The sequence below is a fragment of the Schistocerca nitens genome, chromosome 2 (assembly GCF_023898315.1).
Source record: "Schistocerca nitens isolate TAMUIC-IGC-003100 chromosome 2, iqSchNite1.1, whole genome shotgun sequence".
Taxonomy (NCBI): domain Eukaryota; kingdom Metazoa; phylum Arthropoda; class Insecta; order Orthoptera; family Acrididae; genus Schistocerca; species Schistocerca nitens.
Genome location: NC_064615.1, coordinates 880,105,357 through 880,126,749, shown reverse-complemented (window position 1 = coordinate 880,126,749; position 21,393 = coordinate 880,105,357). Strand labels below are relative to the sequence as shown.

General features: G+C 42.0%; 1 protein-coding gene across 1 annotated transcript in view; it reads left to right on the top strand.

Moving 5' to 3' along the window:
- LOC126237181 (mRNA (2'-O-methyladenosine-N(6)-)-methyltransferase) overlaps positions 1 to 21,393 on the top strand; it is a 165,578-nt gene that overhangs the window by 114,625 nt on the left and 29,560 nt on the right. Inside the window, exon 9 of the mRNA XM_049947057.1 lies at positions 1,339 to 1,517. Coding sequence (XP_049803014.1) covers positions 1,339 to 1,517 — 179 coding nt within the window. The remainder of the gene's footprint in view (positions 1 to 1,338; positions 1,518 to 21,393) is intronic.

Below are 21,393 nucleotides of genomic sequence, written 5' to 3'. Positions count from 1 at the left end.
GGGACTATCTGCAGGAGGAACAGTAGGATAGAAATCAAGCTTTTCATTTGGATTTTCAGCATTCAGTAGGGATGAAAAGTAATTTCCAAAAGCTGCAGCACATGATTTGTCATTCAAATTTAGTTTTCCATCGAGTCCTCTTATATGTAATGTAGGAGGTTTAAACTTCAATAGTTGTGATTGAAAGGCTTTATAAAATTCCCGAGTGTGATGTCTTCTAAAATTTGCTTCTATTTCATCGATTTGGTTTTTGTTGAAGAATCTCTTAGTTGTTCTCAATACTTTTGATGTATCTTTCCTAACCTTCAAGAAGTTTTCGTGATTTTTGGAGGTTTTCTTGCTATTCCATTTTATCCAAGACTGTCTTTGCTTTTCAGTTGCTTCGTTAAAGTCTTCGTTCAACCATGGGTGTTTATATTTTTCATTGGTCAGTATAGTTTCAGTGGCTGATTGTACCATGGCTTCCTTAATTCTGTTCCAGTCTGTTTTATTTGGTTTTCTGTGTAGAGTTTCTGTAAATTCGTTATTGACATCTCTCAGTTTACTTATATCAAATTTTGGAGGTCTGTTTTTCTTGAAATGTTGGAAAGGTTCTTTCGGCTGTCTGGGATGATATTCATTTTTACCAGAGACAAGTAATGAGCAGAATGAATGTTGGCATTCCTCAAAACTTTAACACTTAAAATTTCCCTGGTGGATTTTTTAGAAATAGCTACATGGTCCAGCTGGAATTCTCCAAACATTGTGTTAGGGTGTTTCCAAGTTCTGGCTTTTTGAGGTAGACGCTTGAAGGCTGTGGATTTTAAAAGATCACAGTTCTTACAAATATCAATTAGTCGCTCACCATTTTTATTGATTCTTTTATGTGCAGGATAGTCACCAACAATTTGCTTATACATTTTTTCTCTACCAATTTGTGCATTAAAATCGCTCATCAAAATTATGGAATGGTGTTTTGGAACTTTGTCAATTGTTTCTTAAAGTTTTTCCCAAATTTTATCGACTGATTCTGATTCTGTTTTGTTTGATTCATTTGTGGGAGCATGGAAATTTACTATCGTAAAAGCTTTATCCATAGATTTGAAAGACAGTGTTGACATTCTTCCACAACTTGAAGAGAAATCCAAGACTGAATCGATCATTTTCTGGTTGACAATAAAGCAAGTGCCTAGATGTGGTATATTTTTTGTGACTCTTTTGCCAGGTTTTCCTTTGAATATTCTAAAGCCTTCTGATTCAAAACAACATTCATCTCTGAATCTGATCTCCTGTACAGCTTATATCATTACATTTTTTTCTCTTAGTAAAACTTACAAAAAATGTTTTCTTTTTTTCCAGAGGTAATTGCTCCGGTGCAGGTAGCAAATTTGCGAAAGGTATGGTGCTATCCAGTGCAGTTCGCAACGCCACCATGCCCTCGTCTCCCACAGATAGATTATTTGCTGGAAAGAGACCAGGCTTTGCTGCGTTACCATATGGAAACAGTAACGATTAATGCAGCCCACTTACAAAAGCTGGTACAGTTTTACATGTTGTTTATTTAAAACTGATATTTCCTTTCAGATTTTGTAGGTATCTTATGTGTTATGTCAATAATAGATTATAAAGAAGAGAAACCACCTTGTATTCAAAAGTAAGTAATGTTGTTTTGAGGCATTGCTGTTTTGTGTAAAAGAGAAAGTAAAATAATTAGTGAAACATGACAGCAAGTGGTGGTGGAGAATATTAGATTAGTGATATAAAAATGTGGAGTGACAAGAGACACTAGTAATAATCACAAGTTAGTCTTTAAAATATTCCAATACTGGCTTACAGCTCCATGTCACCCCAAACAAATCATTGACAGATCAAAGGTATGGGAAAGAGCTTTCCATTGACCTTTTGTTGTGATATGCTGACACTATGACCATTATATAATTTTTGTAGATGTTAATCTTTTTCGTGTAGAAATTAGTTGGCTGACATTACACCACAATGTGTAGGAATAACGTGGCCAGTACTCTCTCCAGACTAGAATCCTGTTGAAGGTGTCTAGAGTACTGCATCATTGTCATGGAAATATGAAAACACTGTTGGTTGTTCACAATAACCGTGCAGTATGAAGGGGATAGAGATAATGGTCGCTTCTGCTTCTGAGTTACTCCAGAGGCTAAAAAGGTCCTCCTATGTGTTGAGTCATATAGACAAGAGTTACAGCACACCTGCTACAGCATAATACAGTACATCAGTTGTTCTCGACCTGAGGGTAATTATTCCCAGAAGTGTGAAATGAAATTTTCAGGGGCAAAACAACTGGTTCTGCAGTGTTTCAGACTTGATACCAAATTATTTAAAAAAATCATTATTATAATCACTAGTTCAGAAGATGTATGATTACATAAGTTACTAGCATCAGCATGTGACTAAGTGTGGTGGAGGTTACAGCTTTTGAAAGTTATGTATGAACATCTTCCTCACTCAGTCCACCCACTACACATCAACTTTGTACCATGCTTCCATGACAGTAAGATTGGGGCAGATATATCACATGATTTAATGTTAACAACAGTAGGAAAAGGATAGATCACTACTCACTGTAAAGGTGTGTTTACACTTGTGCGCCTTGCAGCCAGTTGCCACACAGCTGTAGCTTGCCTCATACGGAAGAAGAGGTGCCCACTGTGAACATAGGTGTGAAAGGAATCACTCACATGCACATGTTCAGGAAGAGGCTTGCACCTACACCTATGCCTCTACTTGCGTGAGGGATAAGCACAGTTGCACAGTGACTACCCGCAAGGTGCATGGATGTATAAATACACTTTAAAGGTTACACGTTGAGTTGCAAACAGGCACAACAAAAATACTTGCAAATGAGTTTTCAGCTGAAGCCTTCTTCAGAAGACAAACATGCGCGCGCGCGCACACACACACACACATACACACGTGACTGACTGCTGTCTCCGGCAAGAATGCAACTGTTGCACCGAACAAAAGCAGTGCCCTGAGGAGAAGGGGTGGGGGGGGGGGGGAGAAGAGATAGCATGTTACATTTGGAGGGGGGCGGGGGGTAGGGTGGAAGAAGAATGCTGTGTGGCACAGCATGGAGGGACTAGATGGCGGCAGGACAAAGCTGACAGGTGCAGTGGGGGAGGGAGGAACAGAAAGGGAGAGGAGGAGAGAAGAGGAAAAGATTAGTAGGTGTGTTGGCAGAGAGCAGCGCACAATGGAGTTGGTGAGAGAATGAAGGTAGGGAAGGCAGGAGAGAGACGTAGGCGGAGTGTATGAAAGCTGTAGGTTACCATAGGTGGAGGTCAGGATAATCTCTGGAGTGGAGTATGTTTTCTAAGAGTAAGTCTCATTTCTGCAGTTCAGAAAAGCTGGTGGGTGAGGATACAGATGGCCTGTGTTGTGAAGCATATCAAACATGTTATGTTCAGTTGCAAGTTGTGCCATAGTTTGGAAGTGGCTATTCATCCAGGTGCACAACTCATTGGTAGTCATACCAATATAAAAAGCTGACCAATGATTGCAGCAGAGCTGGTATATTACATAGCTGCTTTCACAGTGATCCAGCCCGTGATGGAGTTGGGTAAGCCTGTGACAGGGCTAGAATAGGAAGTGCTTGTTGGGTGGAAAGAGAAAGTCTGCACCTGTATCTTTCACAGGGATTTGAGCCCTGTGGCAAGGGGCTGGAATTGGGAGTGGCATGGGGATGTGCCTCAGTTTTATTTGTATACATTCCCTTCAAAGGAGAAGTAGTTGTGTGTCAGCATAAAGTTAGTAAGATGTATTACAAATGATGCAGTTGGTTTAGAGTCTGAAGGACACTGGAAGATGTAACAGCGAGACCATAGACAGGAGGGATGTTAGTTTATAGGGAAATGATGTCAACAGTGATTAGTAAGGATGCAGAAGGTAAAGGGATAGGGATAGGGATGGTGGAGAGTCAGTGAAGGAAGTGGTTGGTATCTTTGCCATGGGAGGCTAGATTTTGGGCAATTAGTTGGAGGTGTTAGTAAATGAGGCCCGAAATTTTTTCAGTTGGGGCTCAGTAACCAGCTACAGCGGGGTTTCCAGGATTGTTGCATTTGTTCTACAATGGGGTATCCAGGATTGTTGCATTTGTGGATTTTTGGAAGCATGTTGAATGTGTGTACAGGGTGTCATAGGGGTGAGGAGGAATGGATTCAAGGATTAGGTTCTGGGAAGGGCATATGGCTTTAAGCATGGATTGGAGGTAATGTTGGACACTTCTGAGATGGGAGCACTCTGGCAGAATTTATAGGTGGAAGAATCACAATAAGATGTGGCAGTCACTGCACTTCATAACAACATTAGTGGTACCTTTGTCTGCAGGTAGGATGATTTGGTCAGGGTCTTATTTTCCGGCTCCTGAAGGAGTGTTCCAGACACCATCCCCATTAAATAATCCAACCTGCTGACATTCTACCCAACCCTTATCCTACTACAGTGTTCCTCCTCATCAATCCCTCGTAGCACCCAGACCCTGCCTAGCTGACCTTTCCAACTTGCCACATCCTCCAAAACTCCGTAGCAACATTCCACTCAATCCAGAGCCAAAACAATCCTGGATCACTTTTGTTAACCTTTCCACCAAAATCCTCAGCCCCACAGAAATTTCAGTTCTATCCAGTGACTTCCCCTTCAGCTCTACACCCAGATTTAACCATGTTGGATTTGTGAAATACCTACTCCCTTTCTCTCAATCCCTACAATGGAAACACTTCTTTGCCACCAGCCTCTCTGATTGCATCTTTCTCAGTTCCCACCACCATCTGGTAATCCCCAAGAACCAGCTTCATCACGCAATACCCAGATTGTATCAGTGCTTTGATATCTACAGGGTGATCCATTGATAGCGACCACGCCAAATTTCTCGCGAAATAAGCATCAAATGAAAAAACTACAGAGAACGAAACTCGTCTAGCTTGAAGGGGGAAACCAGATGGCGCTATGGTTGGCCCGCTAGATGGCGTTACCATAGGTCAAACGGATATCAACTGCGTTTTTTTAAATGGGAACCCCCATTTCTTATTACATATTCGTGTAGTACGTAAAGAAATATGAACGTTTTAGTTGGACCTCGTTTTTCGCTTTGTGATAGATGGCGCTGTAATAGTCACAAACATATAAGTACGTGGTATCACGTAACATTCTGTCAGTGCGGAAGGTATTTGCTTCGTGATACATTACCCGTGTTAAAATGGACTGTTTACCAATTGCCGAAAAGGTCGATATCGTGTTGATGTATGGCTATGTGATCAAAATGCCCAACAGGCGTGTGCTATGTATGCTGCTTGGTATCCTGGACGACATCATGCAAGTGTCCGGACTGTTCGCTGGATAGTTACGTTATTTAAGGAAACAGGAAGTGTTCAGCCACATGTGAAACGTTAACCACGACCTGCAACAAATGTGATGCCCAAGTAGGTGTCTTAGCTGCTGTCGCGGCTAATCTGTGCATCAGTAGCAGACAAATTGCGCGAGAATCGGGAATCTCAAAAACGTCGGTGTTGAGAATGCTACATCAACATCGATTGCACCCGTACCATATTTCTATGCACCAGGAATTGCATAGTGACGACTTTGAACGTCGTGTACAGTTCTGCCACGGGCACAAGAGAAATTACGGAGACGATGATAGATTTTTTGCACGTGTTCTATTTAGCGACAAAGCGTCATTCACCAACAACGGTAATGTAAACCAGCACAATATGCACTATTGAGCAACAGAAAATCCACAGTGGGCTGTGACAAGTGGACCATCAGTGACCTTGGCGGGTTAATGTATGGTGCGGCATTATGGGAGGAAGGATAATTGGCCCCCATTTTATCGATGGCAATCTAAATGGTGCAATGCATGCTGATTTCCTACATAATGTCCTACCAATGTTACTACAAGATGTTTCACTACATGACAGAATGGCGATGTACTTTCAACATGATGGATGTCCAGCACATAGCTCGCATGAGGTTGAAGTGGTATTGAATAGCATATTTCATGACAGGTGGATTGGTCATCGAAGCACCATACCATGGCCCGCACGTTCACCGGATCTGACGTCCCCGGATTTCTTTCTGTGTGGAAAGTTGAAGGATATTTGCTATCATGATCCACCGACAATGCCTGACAACACGCGTCAGCGCATTGTCAATGCATGTGCGAACATTATGGAAGGCGACTTCTCGCTGTTGAGATGAATGTCGTTACATGTATTGCAAATGCATTGATGTTGATGGACATCATTTTGAGCATTTATTACATTAATGTGGTATTTACAGGTAATCACGCTGTAACAGCATGTGTTCTCGGAATTGATAGGTTCACAAAGGTACATGTATCACAGTGGAACAACCGAAATAAAATATTCAAACGTACCTACGTTCAGAACTGGGAAAACTCCTCAGAACTGTGGGTGTGTGCGTGGTTTGGAGAGAAACTGGTTTTTACCAGACTCTGCCTGGAAACTCAACAGGTAATCAATCTCCCCTATCAACCTGTTTGCAGCTCAACTGCTTGTTTATTTTGTGAGCAGTGATCAGTTATCCATCCTTGTATAGGTATTTGTTAGACATATGGTTATACACTCTGCAAATAAAATTTTGTTCTGTTGCCACGTCTTGCATCAGAATAATGTGGTACTACCATTGTTGTTTGTACACCTTGTAGAGTTTTTAAGCACCACTGTGATTGAGTAAGAATGTTTGAAAGGTAACACCAGCTGTTGTCCCTAGTATTCCATACTATAATTGAGTGGGATAGTGCAGAGAAGAGCATATCATTGTTCCAGTTTCAAGTGGCAAAGCACAGACTGTTGACGTTGGTGTTGAGTCAACATGCCCAAATCAATACACTGTCTAGTTACACAGAGTCACTATGTTACAGCAGATGTCAGTGCAATCTGTTGGTTATCAGAATGGTATCCATCATACTGATATCATCCTAACAAGACTGCATTACCAGCTAACAGAAAATGATGCTCACAACTGATTTCCCCCCAGGGGGCTCGCCACTCTTTGGCGGATTCATGCATGGCTACCATGGGGCCCCAGCCTTTTCCGTATTTCTTCCTTTCTGTGCTGCATGTCTATCCTCCTGCTGTTCTTTTTCCCCTCCCTTGGGGAACATGTCTGGGATGTTATTGGGAATTTTCTGCATTGTCTGTCATTGACATAAGAACAGTCTCACCTTTGTTTTTTACTCCCTTTTCACCGAGCGAGGTGGCGCAGTGGCTAGCACACTGGACTCGCATTCGGGAGGACGACGGTTCAATCCCGCGTCCGGCCATCCTGATTTAGGTTTTCCGTGATTTCCCTAAATCGCTCCAGGCAAATGCCGGGATGGTTCCTTTGAAAGGGCACGGCCGACGTCCTTCCCTAATCCGATGAGACTGATGACCTTGCCGTGTGGTCTCTTCCCCCAAACAACCCAACCCCAACTCACTCCCTTCTCCTCTTGTTCCTCCGCTTTGGCGCTTGAGGTTCCTCTTTTTCTTCTTCTTTTCTTTGAAAGGGCACGGTCGACGTCCTTGCTGTCTGGTCTCTTCCCCCAAACAACCCAACCCCAACTCACTCCCTTCTCCTCTTGTTCCTCCGCTTTGGCACTTGAGGTTCCTCTTTTTCTTCTTCCTCCCTGTGCGCTCCTGAAGGCCGGCCCACAGATCTGATACGTAACAGGTAATGCATAATTCCCAGTCCCGGGTCGACAGGCAGGATTCACACGTACCCCCTGGTACAGGACAGGCCCAGGGAGGGGTGATTGCCTGAGCTGCAACCTTCCCAAATTGCCAATTGGTCCCCCTGTTAGGTATTTGGGAGGTGTGAACATGACCTAAGGTGGGTGTGCTCCCTTGTGAAGGGGGCCCTCAGTTGGAAGTAGCGCACCATCGAAGACACTGACAATCGTGGGGGATTTTCTCACAATGAGTCAGTAATCTTCCCAATCAACATCTACGAAACGTAAACGTTATGAGGCTAATAATCCAAAGACCCTTCCCGCTGCACCATGATTCCTTGTGGTCTTACATACTGAAGACGGCCAGTCCTTCACCATGATAAATCCATTAATTATTCAGAAAGGTGTTGATGCAGTTGCCAGCCCTGTAAAATCCTGCTCTCATTTACCCCATAGCACTTTGCTTTTGGAGACTACTTCTGATTCTCAAGTGCAACAACTGCTTGCTGCCTCCCTTCTCCATGGCTACTCTGTTTGTGTCGAGGCCTATATAACTTTGAATTCTTCCCGTGGTGTAATTTACACCAGGCTGCTTGACGGTCTAACTGAGGCCGAAATCCAATCTTACCTCTCTGATCAGGGTGTCATTGCCATCCATCGTGTAATGAAAAAGGTAGAGTCCTCCTTAGTGCCCACTCGCACTCTTTTTCTCACCTTTGATGGATTGGTGCTTCTGTCCAAGATCAAAGCAGGTTATGAAATTATCACAGTCCAGCCGTACATTCTAAACCCGATGGACTGCTACCAATGTCATCATTTCAACCACACTAGAATGTTTTGTCAACACCCAGCCAAATGTTTAACCTGTGGTAGGGATGCACATGAGGGCAATTATCCACCTCTTTTCCCCAGGATTGTCCCATGTATTTTGATGAGCAGGCTGTCCAAGTGATCTGGGTAAAGAAAAAATTGCCATATCCAGTCACTCACAAGTTACTGGCCAGTCGCAAACCCTGTGTTCTCCTGTCTGGCACCTATAATTCGGTTCTTGTTACCCCTCGATCCATGAAGGACATAGCCACGCAGACGTGACCGCAACAAGCCATCAAACTCTCACTTCGAGGAGCAAAGCTACCGGCTTCACAACCCGTTGGCCAAAAAGGACAGAAGGAGTACTCCTGTGAAGTCTTCCTCCGTCCCTCCAGCCAAACAACACCCGAATCTTCCTCTAAGCAGAAAGGCTCGAAGAAGTCCACCAAAGGCAAAGTGTCTTCTCTTTCACCAACTTGAAGATCCTCTTCGATGGTGTCGCCATGTGATACCTTAGCCCACCAACCGTGTTTTAGTGTTCGACTCCACAGACCGACCATACAAGCAAGCGGATGCTTCTGTGGACCCCATGGAGCATGATCCTTTTGCTTCTGTGCCCTGTAGTAGCGACTCTGCACTGGCTGTCACTCGGCTTCTGTGAACCCCATGGCACAGGAACCTCCTGCTTCTGTGACCTGTAGTAGCAACTGTGCACCAGCTGTCACTCGGCAGCTGCCGAGGTGACACCCCTACATCTCTTCCTCATTGTGACTCTCCTTCAATGGAATGTTCGTGGCCTTTAGTCCCACAAAGAGGATTTATGGCTGCTTTTAGCATCACAGTGTCTCCTTGTACTCTGCCTTCAGGAAACAAAATTGCGCCCTCATGACCGCTTTGAGCTTTCCAATTTCTTACCGATTCGTTTTGACCTTCCCTCTGAGGTCAACATTCCATCTCATGGGGGCATCATGCTGCTCATATGGGATGACGTTTGTAGTCAGCCCATCTCCCTGACTACCCATCTTCAAGCTATTGCAGTTCGCCTTTTCCTTCCCCACCTGACTTTTTCCCTCTGTACCATTTACGTATCTCTGTCATTCAATGTTATCAGGGCAGACATCCTTCAGCTTATTGGCCAGGTACCTCCCCCATTTTTGCTACTCGGCGATTTTAATGCGCATCATCCCCTTTGGGGTTCTCCCAGGACCTGCCAGAGAGGTGCCCTCTTGGCTGACCTTTCTAACCAACTTAACCTCTTCTGCCTTAACACTGGAGCACTCACTTTCCTTTCGGACTCCTCACACACCTATTCCCATTTGGACCTGTCCTTCTACACTGCCCAGCATGCCCATCATCTTGAACCTGTCCTTCTACACTGCCCAGCATGCCCATCATCTTGAGTGGTCCATTCTTTCTGACACCTACTCGAGTGACCATTTCCCATGTGCTACCCGTTTGCTGACTCCTACCCCACTGGCAACCTTCGAAGAACTAGATTTCCCCAGTTGTGATGACCAGGTGGAATATTTCACAAACATTATCCTTACTGCTGCATAACATTCTATTCCTCGTACTTCCTCTTTACCATGTCATGTCCCAGTCCCTTGGTGGACTAAAGCATGCCTTGATGCAAATCGTGCACGGCAAAGTGCTCTCCGTGTTTTTAACCACTATCCTAAGATGGCAAACTGAATTCATTATAAACAGATGAGTGCAAATTGTCATCACATTCTTCGGGGTAGCAGAAGAGCTAGCTGGATTTCATTCGCTAGTTCTTTGAACAATTCTACCCCTTCCTCTGTCATGTGAGCCAACTTCCATCGGCTCTCTGGGACCAAGATCCATTCCCCAATTTCCGGCCTGACAGCAGCAGACGATGTCATTGGGAACTCTATTGCTATCTCCAACACTTCGGGCCACCATTTTTTGAAGTTTCGAGCTCTTCCCACTGTCACCCTGCCTTCCTCCATCAGAAACGACCGGAGGAGGCTTGAGTGATACCCTTCCCTTCTCTGCTCGATAGGAAACTCACTTGGTCCTCCTGTGTGTCTTACCTGGCAGCCCACTGTACATGGTTCCTCAGAGTGTCCTACGTGTCCTCAGTGGTACTTCCTGGGGTGCCAAACGAACCATCCTCCTGCAATTGTACCGGTCCGTAGTCCGTTTGAAACTCGACTATGAGTGCTTTGTTTATGCATCTGCATGTCCATCCCTCTTACACCGTCTCTACACTATCCTCCATCGTGGCATGCGTTTGGCCACGGGTGCCTCTTATATTAGCCCGGTTGAGAGTCTGTATGCTGAAGCTGCTGAACTACCACTGTCCTACTGCCGTGACTTCCTCCTTAGCAGGTATGCATGCTGTTTGTCTGCCATGTGTGGCCACCCATCCTATGCCTCTTTCTTTGATGATTCCTTTGATTGCCAATATGGGGCGCGTCCCTCTTCTCTGTTACCTCCTGGAGTCCACTTTTGGCCCTTATTACGGCGGCTTAACTTCACACTACCTGCACCTTTCCCAGTGGGTGTGAACCCTTCACCACCTTGGCTTCGTGAAGCAGCCCATGTTAACATTGGCCTTCATTCACTTCCTAAGGACACTACTCCAGCTTCGGTCTATTGGCTTCAGTTTGATGATCTTCGCATGGAACTTCGCAATAGCACCTCTGTATACACTGATGGCTCTCGGACTGCCTGTGGGGTTGAGTGTGCCTTTGTCGTTGGCACCCGTGTCTTTCGATATCGGCTTCCAGCACACTGCTCAGTATTTAAAGCTGAGCTCGTTGCCCTGTATCAGGTCACGGAATACATCTGGGAACACAGCCTTTTCATTGTTTCCTCTGCTCAGACTCACTCAGCATCCTAAGTCTATGTGCGCTGTACACTGCCCATCCCTTAGTGCAGCATGTCCTGGAAAACTGTCACTTGCTTGCTCTTGGTGGAGCCAGTGTGATGTTTCTGTGGGTTCCTGGTCATCTCGGTCTGCTAAGAAACAAGGCTGTGATGCTGCCAAGGCTGCAGTCCTCGTACCTCAGCCCACTAGTTCCTATATTCCCTCCAGTGATCTCTATGTTGCCATCTGTCAGGAGGTGATGTCCCTTTGGCATCGCCATTGGTCCTCCCTTCATGGGAATAAACTCAGAATTATTAAGCCTCATCCAGTGGCTTGGACGCCCTCCTCTTTGTCCTCCCGCCGGGAAGAGGTCATTTTAACTAGGCACTGCCTTTTTAGCCATCGTCATTTGATAAGTGGTGCTACCCCACCACTTTGTACAAATCGTGCCCAAATTTTAACTATCTGCCACTTCCTGATGGAATGCACGTTTTTTAACCGTTCACGTTCCCACTTGTGTTTGCTGTCTGACTTATCGGCCGTTTTAGCAAATGATGCGCAGGCAGTCGACTGTGTTTTACTTTTTATCCACCAAAGCAGTATGGCAAAGGCCATTTAATTTTTAGCCTTGGACCTCCGTTTCTGTATGGTATCTTTTTTAGCCCTTTTTTCACATGCCTGTTTTTAGTGTCTTCCATTATGTCAATTGGGACTGACGTATAGTCGTTTCTTAACTCGTCTTTGTCTTCGAGTTCTATAGTTTTGACTTGGGCGCATATGACCTGAGTTGTTTTTTGTGCCCTAAAACAAAACAAAACCAAAACCAAACCAAACAACTGATATCTGTACAGTATTAGTTTTACTGCCAACAACACCACTGGAATACACACACCAAAATAGTAAACAGCTACAGAGAAATACAAATCAAGAGCCATTAGTTCTCCCTGCCTTTATGTTGAGTCCGAAGAGTCCATACATGGAACTGTATATTAAGTCTGTCAGAAGGATACCAATGAGCCCATCCTCCGAAACTTCTGTTGCGCCATATATGTGCATTTTCTTGTGATGTTCTACCTCTTTATGTAGCTACCTGAATAGAGATATTAACAGTCAGCTGCCTCTTCCTCCCACAACTCATCTGTAAATGTAATCAATCTGGTTCCAAGACTCACTATCAAAGATTCACTCCGTGAGTTAAGGGTGATTTTTAAATAGGAATCATCGGCTCCTCTGACAATCTCAAAGACCCAGCATCCATTTGCAAGATTAGTGAACTCTAGGGAAATCAGTACTGGCAGACTGATTACTATAACTAAAATTAGATAATCACACACTAAGACTATGGGGAACATTGAAAAAGAAATGACATCACAAAGCACCTAAAAGATGAAAAGATTAGCTATTAAAATGCCAGTGTAAATTAAAAGTGAACAATGTAGGAAAAGATAGGTGGCGCTGCTTACTGTAAAGATGACACTTTAAGTTGCAGACAGGCACAATTGAAAGGTACTTACACGTAAGCTTTTGGACACAGCCTTCATCAGAAAAAGAGCCACACACACCATTCATTAACACAAGCAAGCTCATTCTTGCACACATGCCTGCCAACTCCGGCAGCTCGGACCAGAATGCGACTATCACTTGGGATGGAATCAGCAGTCTGGAGGCAGTAGGGAAGGGGAAAGGACAGCAGTGCATGGGTGGGTGGGGGGAGGGAAGACGAGGAGATGATTTGTGTTCAATGGCCCCTCTACAATGAGGTCATTAGAGGTGGCGGAGCAGTGATGTCTGGCAGTGTGTCCAGGGACTAGAATGTCAACAGGCACAACGTTAGGAGTTTGTGAGGCAGGGAGATGGGGAAACCTGTTGCTATATAGGAATCTGCTGGCATTCTAGTCCCTGCACCTCTGCCAGTCCATGCTTCTCTTGCCCCCCATCGGTACACTGCTATTCTTTCCCCTTCTTCACCCCCTCCAGACTGCTGCTTCCATTCCATGTGATAGTTATATTCTGGCCCAAGCTGGCAGAGTTGGCAGTCATGTATGCGTGAACTGTGCATGTTCATGTGGATGAGTGGTGTGGGTTTCTCTTCTGCTGACAAAGGCTGTGGCTGAAAACTATGTGTAAATGTCTTTTAATTCAGCCTGTCTGCAACTTAATGTGTCATCTATACAGTAAGTAGCAGTCTGTCTTTTCCCACATTGTTGATATTTCTACCTGGAGTTTCCATTGTTTGTTTAAATTAAAAGTGAAGGTGTTTTATTGGAAATGGAAATGAAGTTCCATGCTTCTTGACGTGATGCAGGAAACCCACACTGCCATACTAGGCAAGGTCCTAATGGAGGTGGTTTGTCATTGCCTTCCTCTGACGTAATGGGGATGAATGATGATGATGAAGATGACACAACACCCCCCAGTCATCTCAGGGGCAGGTGAAAATCCCAGACCCTGCTGGGAATCGAACCTGGGACCCCATGCTCGGGATGTGAGGACGCTACCACGAGACCACAAGAAGCGGACTGTTTTATTGATCTCAGTTAATTATCATTTCTAGATTTTTACACACATTGAAATGGGAGATTTAATTTAGCCCCAGTAACATCATTGGACCAAGTCCTTCCTGACCTCTAGTTAAACAGAAAACCTATGTATCCTCTGTATTCTACCAATTACTTACTACCACCTGTAAATAAACTAGAGAAAGTTTCTCCATCAGCACTTTGCCTTTCATTGTGTCAATCTGCTGCTCCATATAAAATTGCCATCTCTTCCTTCGTGCTGATTCATATTGCCTCTCACCTTATTTCACACTGTGACTGCTCACATTCTTTCATGCTTCTGCACTAAAACACTTTCCACCTTCCTTCTCTTGTAATCGACCATTTCACCGAAATCCATAAAGCCAAGTGCCCATTTGTCACTTGGCTCCCGTGCCACTTCCCAATGTTGCGATAGGCCCATCCCTGTGAATTTCCATGATAACATCATCCAGAAACCATAGCTATCACATTACAGAGGCAAAGAAACACTTTGCTGTTCTAAAAACCTACTGGACAAGTTTACTTTGATGTGTCTGGTGATTCCAAGACTTTTGCTCCTGAGTACAAAGGTAAGTCTTGCTTTCCGGCTTCACTATGCTGTTGCACAATACATACTTCTTTCACCTAGGACCATTAGTCACAGAGATGTTATTTTCCCCTATGGCAGGTGTGGGTTCAGTCCACAGCATGTTTCCCTGACTGGCATTTAACACAAGAATGAGACACACTGAATTAAATATTCGGATAGTCACCCTCAGTGTATCATCATATCTCACCAACAAGGGAAAAAGTAGATATAGAAAAACTTCACCAATAAAATGTCTCCCATACCTTTGCAAAACCTAAAGAGGTCCAGGACACACATAAGAGAAGCTGAAACAATTAGCACAGGGGAGGCCATTGTGCCTATATTTCTGAGAGACATCTTTTTTAAAAAAAGCTTCCCTCTGCTAAGAGGAAACTGCCTCCACAGAAGGGATGACATTAGTGTGAAGGGGGCTGAAGTTGTTTGGCCACATTCAACAACAACAAAATACCACACCTCATCCCTTCTCTTCAACACAAACTTGCAGGTAGATATTGCACTAGTTCATATGCCATAGTGGACCTTCAACAAGGCTAACTAGCTGTATCTGAACATCAGGATAGCATTCAGGAATGTGTGACTCACCTTATAATGCTGATCTGCCAGACTGGTGATGCATATATAACAATGTCTTCAGACTATATACTAAGATACTGGTTGAGTGAGGAGTGCTGCTTTCACTCAAGAGTTATGTGGGCAGCTCTGAAAAGGTTCAGACGCCGACCTACTATAGAGAACCTCACAACCTTTTGGGCATTGAGGACCAAATATTGTTGCATTGATCAAGAGAGCTAGAAGAGATTGTAGCAAGAATTCCTGAATTCATTAAATATATCCGCTACATCACCTGATGTACGGGGCACTATTAGAAGAACTTTTGAAAGGGATTGTGGGCCAGTTGACCTTTACTGAAGGAGAAGTGTCTCAAACAACACTCAACCAATGGTACAGTATTTTGTCCCAACTGCTCTTACTGCCATCCTTAATCCAGTATCACATCCCCCATGTGATCATGGAAAGAGTGGTCTGACTTCAGGCCTAAAAACTCTAACAAGGAGATGTTCCTACTGGCAGGATTGGCTTTTTATACAATTTACACAGCAATATAGGTTAAGGTCCAAGGAATCACATTGTGCAAGCATTCACCCTGGCAGGCCCTTGCTTGTCAGCAACTGATAAAAAAAAATAATTCAGAATTTTGCTTAATCTGTAAAGCTTTAAAAATAGCATTTATTTATTGACTGGTTGCATAGCGTAATGGTTAAGGTACTGACTTTACATGCAAAAGGATGCAAGTTCAAATCTTGTGAATTGCATTGAATTTTTTATTTTTAAAAATTTATTGAAATTACATGGATCATTATTTTTATTCAGTTACTTGGTTTAAATGTATTTTTTCTATTTTTTGTCATGCCATGTTAGTCTTAATACAAAATACATCATTTGCTCCTTTGGCATCTTTATACATGTGATTTTGATTATTGTTAATATTAACTTCCATAATCTTACATTTTTGTCCATGTTATTGCATTCATTGTTTTTATTTCTCCTTTTGCTTGAATTAAATTTTACTATTAATCCCTAATTTTGTTTAAATCACCATCCACATTATTTTGTCCATAGTGCAATGAGAATTTGTTTTAAATGTCTGTATGATAATTGCTATGTACATTTTGTAACGAAAAATATATTCTCGACACCATTACACAGTCAAAACAAATATATTGTCTTGTCTTTTAATCAACAGACAAGCGTTTTCTAATGTTTAAACATTATGATAGATAAATAAAAGTAATTAAATTCACCTGCATAAAGGTTCAAAGTGGGAAAAGAATGATAGAAAGAAAAGTAAGAGAAACTGAAGAATTAATTGCATTGAATAAAATAACAAGACAAATAAGTACAAATAAAAAAACTGTATATAAACCATGACAATATTCGAAGCCACATTCTTTTACGTGTCAAGTCAGTACCTTAACCATTATGCTTTACGACCAATTTGTAAATTAATATTATTTTTTATGGCTGCAGGATGTGATTCCTTGGCTCTTAAATCTACATCACTGTGTAGACAGTTTCAAAAAGTTGATCCCACCACTGCAGACCTCTCATTGTAAGTCCTATAACTGCCACTTTTCGATATGGGAACTAGATTCTCCTTACCATTGAAATGTGGGTTCAGGAAGTACAGATCCATTATTGACAACCAGACCCTTCATTTGGTGTCTGTATGATAATACTTGGAGGAGGCAAAACTACCTGTGTCAGCTTCGTCATTGGGGCACTTCCATTTACACTCTACCTATGTTCATACAATTCTTCCCATAGTGAAATTTTTTTTAGTTAAGTTGTGTCTGAAAGACTTGTGCAGGGGACTAGTACCACTTAAGGCAGTATTGTAAGTGTAACACGTTTTGCATTATCATAAGCAATATTACATAAATTAAAACATCCCAGCGCAACGTTCCTTGTTTTTAAATGATTCTGTGGTGTTTTGTTCCTCTTCCAGCTCTGCAATAGCAACTCAGCACCTTTTACTTGCTTTTTGAAGGTCAGAAGGGTGGGCTGTTCTTACTGATTTTAAATTTTCTGTGCGTAAATATGATATCTGAAAATGAGGCACATCATTTTACATTTTAAAGATTCACTGTGGCTTCTGGGTCTTACATTTGATTTAAAGCTGTCATGGCTACCACATCTGAAGACCAAACCCCTAAAATACTGAAAATCTTGGAAGTGCCTTAGCCGCATATCTTGGGGAGCAGATGAGATGTCTTCTACAGTTTTATAAATCTTTTGTATGATCCCTGCTAGTTTACAGATTTACAATTTATGGATCAGTGAGACCTATACACATCAAGACTATAGAAACTATCCACGGTGAGGGTCTTAGGCTAGCCCAGTGAGCTCAATGGTAATCTGGAAGTAGTACTGTGTATTATGGAATAGTCATGCTCAACATATTGGTGGACGTATATCTGACCGTGTCCATCCAATTATCACTATACAGCTGACTATCAAGTAGACAAGTAAATTTTACTTTGCCAATATCATAGGCTTAATGTATCACATTTTATATCAAATTTGTATGTTTGATTTCGTAATTGCTCAATTGAGCAATTATTTGAACATTGAATACCCATATAAAATAAAGTACTATTGATAAATAAATATTCTCTTCGTGTTGCCTTTTTCATTAGCAGAAAAATTTGAAGTAAAAATTCCTGGGAGACATAACATTTATGTAACTTGGTCATAATCTTCATCAGACATCAAATTACAAGTTAGAAGACCTTCATTAGGAATAAAATGCATTATGTGCTTACAAAGAATTTAACATTCTGCAGTTTTTGTTTGTTCTATTTGTTTTTGTGGAAAAGGATGAACAAAATTTAAGGGTAAACGATATTCAATTCACCATTTACTTTTACTTATACTACAAATTTGTAAACAAAATGATTTTTGTTAGATCGCAACTACTTGGAGTCTCCATTGTTTGATTTTGTTAGATGCTGTTGCACAGAACAACGTTTTCCCTGGAATTTACTAGTTACAAAAGTTTTTGAGTTAGCTGTTAATCTAAGTTCCACATATTTAAAAAATTGTTTTTAAGTAACAGAAAAATAGTATGACACCAAATTCACACACTGAGCATTAATCTTTCCACAAACATGTTGAGTAAAAGCAGTTGGATCAAATAAAGGCTTTTTGCAATACGTATAGTCACTAACTCGGACATTCTCAGAAATTAACAATCTGGCACACTCACAACATTTTAAATTTTTCAATATTTTTTGAAAATAAATCCTGCTATGTAATACAAAATGTTGTTAATATAATTACTACGATTTAATAATTCAGAGTACTACAATAATTCAAACCGTGTGTCACTCAAGCACCATTTAAATCAATATTTTCATTCTGAACAGGGTCATACTTCAAATTTTGCAAGGGAAAAAAAAAAACCAGTTGATTCAGAATTAAGAACATTCGTCTTGCATCCAGAAGTTATGCTATTTATTAGAAATAGAGCTTTGAGAGCTGGTTGGAACTAAATGGTGTTTGTATTGTTATTCCACCCCCACCCCTCCTCTTTAACTTGTAATATATTTAACTTAAGTGAGTAGTAACAGTTTCTTTTTGAACCAATTGTCTCCTTGCAAACATCTTTTTCTGCAGATATTTAGAATCGTCTCTAAACAATCTTGTTAACGCTCCTGGTCTTACTTGCTAGCAATTTTCTGTGAAGTGTTGGCTGCATAGTGTACTGTACACAGCAGGGAACCAGTTATCTCTGCGAATTGTTGTACCCATAATTTTAGAATTTCTTGCTGTTGATGTTGTTGTGGTCTTCAGTCCTGAGACTGGTTTGATGCAGCTCTCCATGCTACTCTATCCTGTGCAAGCTTCTTCATCTCCCAGTACCTACTGCAACCTACATCCTTCTGAATCTGCTTAGTGTATTCATCTCTTGGTCTCCCCCTACGATTTTTACCCTCCACGCTGCCCTCCAATACTAAATTGGTGATCCCTTGATGCCTCAGAACATGTCCTACCAACCGATCCCTTCTTCTGGTCAGGTTGTGCCACAAACTCCTCCCCAATCCTATTCAGTACCTCCTCATTAGTTATGTGATCTACCCATCTAATCTTCAGCATTCTTCTGTAGCACCACATTTCGAAAGCTTCTATTCTCTTCTTGTCCAAACTGTTAATCGTCCATGTTTCACTTCCATACATGGCTACACTCCATACAAATACTTTCAGAAATGACTTCCTGACACTTAAATTTATACTCGATGTTAACAAATTTCTCTTCTTCAGAAACGCTTTCCTTGCCATTGCCAGTCTACATTTTATATCCTCTCTACTTCGACCATCATCAGTTATTTTGCTCGCCAAATAGCAAAACTCCTTTACTACTTTAAGTGTCTCATTTCCTAATCTAGTACCCTCAACATCACCCGACTTAATTCGACTACATTCCATTATCCTCGTTTTGCTTTTGTTGATGTTCATCTTATATCCTCCCTTCAAGACACCATCCATTCCGTTCAATTGCTCTTCCAAATCCTTTGCTGTCTCTGACACAATTACAATGTCATCGGCGAACCTCAAAGTTTTTATTTCTTCTCCATGGATTTTAATACCTACTCCGAATTTTTCTTTTGTTTCCTTTACTGCTTGCTCAATATACAGATTGAATAACATCGGGGAGAGGCTACAACCCTGTCTTACTCCCTTCCCAACCACTGCTTCCCTTTCATGTCCCTCGACTCTTATAACTGCCATCTGGTTTCTGTAAAAATTGTAAATAGCCATTCGCTCCCTGTATTTTACCCCTGCCACCTTTAGAATTTGAAAGAGAGTATTCCAGTCAACATTGTCAAAAGCTTTCTCTAAGTCTACAAATGCTAGAAACGTAGGTTTGCCTTTCCTTAATCTTTCTTCTAAGATAAGTCATAAGGTCATTGCCTCACGTGTTCCAGTATTTCTACGGAATCCAAACTGATCTTCCCCGAGGTCGGCTTCTACTAGTTTTTCCATTTGTCTGTAAAGAATTCGCGTTAGTATTTTGCAGCTGTGGCTTATTAAACTGATTGTTCGGTAATTCTCACATCTGTCAACACCTGCTTTCTTTGGGATTGGAATTATTATATTCTTCTTGAAGTCTGAGGGTATTTCGCCTGTTTCATACATCTTGCTCACCAGATGGTAGAGTTTTGTCAGGACTGGCTCTCCCAAGGCCGTCAGTAGTTCCGATGGAATGTTGTCTACTCCGGGGGCCTTGTTTCGACTCAGGTCTTTCAGTGCTCTGTCAAACTCTTCATGCAGTATCGTATCTCCCATTTCATCTTCATCTACATCCTCTTCCATTTCCACAATATTGTCCTCAAGTACATCGCCCTTGTATAGACCCTCTCTATATACTCCTTCCACCTTTCTGCTTTCCCTTCTTTGCTTAGAACTGGGTTTCCATCTGAGCTCTTGATGTTCATACAAGTGGTTCTCTTATCTCCAAAGGTCTCTTTAATTTTCCTGTAGGCAGTATCTATCTTACCCCTAGTGAGATAAGCCTCTACATCCTTACATTTGTCCTCTAGCCATCCCTGCTTAGCCATTTTGCACTTCCTGTCGATCTCATTTTTGAGACGTTTGTATTCCTTTTTGCCTGCTTCATTTACTGCATTTTTATATATTCTCCTTTCATCAATTAAATTCAATATTTCTTCTGTTACCCAAGGATTTCTACTAGCCCTCGTCTTTTTACCTACTTGATCCTCTGCTACCTTCACTACTTCATCCCTCAAAGCTACCCATTCTTCTTCTACTGTATTTCTTTCCCCCATTCCTGTCAATTGTTCCCTTATGCTCTCCCTGAAACTCTCTACAACCTCTGGTTATTTCAGTTTATCCGTGTCCCATCTCCTTAAATTCCCACCTTTTTGCAGTTTCTTTAGTTTTAATCTACAGGTCATAACCAATAGATTGTGGTCAGAGTCCACATCTGCCCCTGGAAATGTCTTACAATTTAAAACCTGGTTCCTAAATCTCTGTCTTACCATTAGATAATCTATCTGAAACCTGTCTGTATCTCCAGGCTTCTTCCATGTATACAACCTTCTTTTATGATTCTTGAACCAAGTGTTAGCTATGACTAAGTTGTGCTCTATGCAAAATTCTACCAGGTGGCTTCCTCTTTCATTTCTTAGCCCCAATCCATATTCACCTACTACGTTTCCTTCTCTCCCTTTTCCTACACTCGAATTCCAGTCACCCATGACTATTAAATTTTCATCTCCCTTCACTATCTGAATAATTTCTTTTATTTCATCATACATTTCTTCAATTTCTTTGTCATCTGCATAGCTAGTTGGCATATAAACTTGTACTACTGTAGTAGGTGTGGGCTTCGTATCTATCTTGGCCACAATAATGCGTTCAC